The sequence below is a fragment of the Antrostomus carolinensis genome, unplaced genomic scaffold (genome assembly GCF_000700745.2).
Source record: "Antrostomus carolinensis isolate BGI_N321 unplaced genomic scaffold, ASM70074v2 scaffold14456, whole genome shotgun sequence".
Lineage (NCBI taxonomy): Eukaryota > Metazoa > Chordata > Aves > Caprimulgiformes > Caprimulgidae > Antrostomus > Antrostomus carolinensis.
The window spans coordinates 1-1,058 of NW_010321258.1; the positions used below are offsets into that span (position 1 = coordinate 1).

At 60.7% G+C, this 1,058-nt stretch overlaps 1 protein-coding gene across 1 annotated transcript; it reads right to left on the reverse strand.

Moving 5' to 3' along the window:
- Nucleotides 1-716: 716 nt before the first annotated feature.
- On the reverse strand, nt 717-992 carry LOC104526426 (histone-lysine N-methyltransferase 2B-like; the record flags this gene model as incomplete). Its single annotated transcript, XM_010169872.1, has 1 exon — nt 717-992. A coding segment is annotated over one exon (276 nt), but the record flags the coding sequence as incomplete, so codon positions are not given.
- Between the last annotated feature and the right edge of the window lie 66 nt (nt 993-1,058).

Below are 1,058 nucleotides of genomic sequence, written 5' to 3' on the forward strand. Positions count from 1 at the left end.
GTAGGCATCTCAAGAACTTCAGACCACCTCCGTATCTCCACATTTATCAGCTCCCCATGACTTCTGGTGACCCCAGTTGACTGGTGGCATCTCCAGAACCTCATCCCACCACCACATCTCCATCCCCAGTAGCTCCCCATGCCCCCACGTCCCTGGAGGCCCCCACCCCACCCCACATCTCAGTTGAGGAACCTCCGGCAGCGCTTGGCCCCGCAGTTGTAGGGCAGTTTTTGGCTGGTGGCATCTCCAGAACCTCATCCCACCACCACATCTCCATCTCTATGACCCCTGGAGGCCCCCACCCCACCCCACATCTCAGTTGAGGAACCTCCGGCAGCGCTTGGCCCCGCAGTTGTAGGGCAGTTTTTGGCTGGTGGCATCTCCAGAACCTCATCCCACCACCACATCTCCATCTCTATGACCCCTGGAGGCCCCCACCCCAGCCCACATCTCAGTTGAGGAACCTCCGGCAGCGCTTGGCCCCGCAGTTGTAGGGCAGTTTTTGGCTGGTGGCATCTCCAGAGCTTCAGGCCACCTCTGTATCTCCAGTTGGCTGTAAACATCTCAAGAACTTCAGACCACCTCTGTATCTCCACATTTATGAGCTCCCCATGACTTCTGGTGACCCCAGTTGACTGGTGGCATCTCCAGAACCTCATCCCACCACCACATCTCCATCTCTATGACCCATGGAGGCCCCCACCCCACCCCACATCTCAGTTGAGGAACCTCCGGCAGCGCTTGGCCCCGCAGTTGCAGGGCAGTTTGGCGGCGGGCTCCTCGATGGGGAACTTGTAGTCGTAGGTGAGCTCCTCGCCGCGCAGGATGCGGCGCAGGGCGAAGATGACGATGTGTTTGTGTCCCTCCACCTGGATGACCCGCGAGTAGCAGTTGGGCTCGCACGAGTGGTTGATGAAGCGCGCGGCGCTGCCGTGCATCGTGGCGTCCACCACCTCGGCGTCGTCGATCCGGAACATGTAGCACCCGATCCCCTGGGGGAGCAAGGAGGGGGGGTGGGGGGGGGACAATGGTCATGGGGATGGGCATGGAGATGGGGA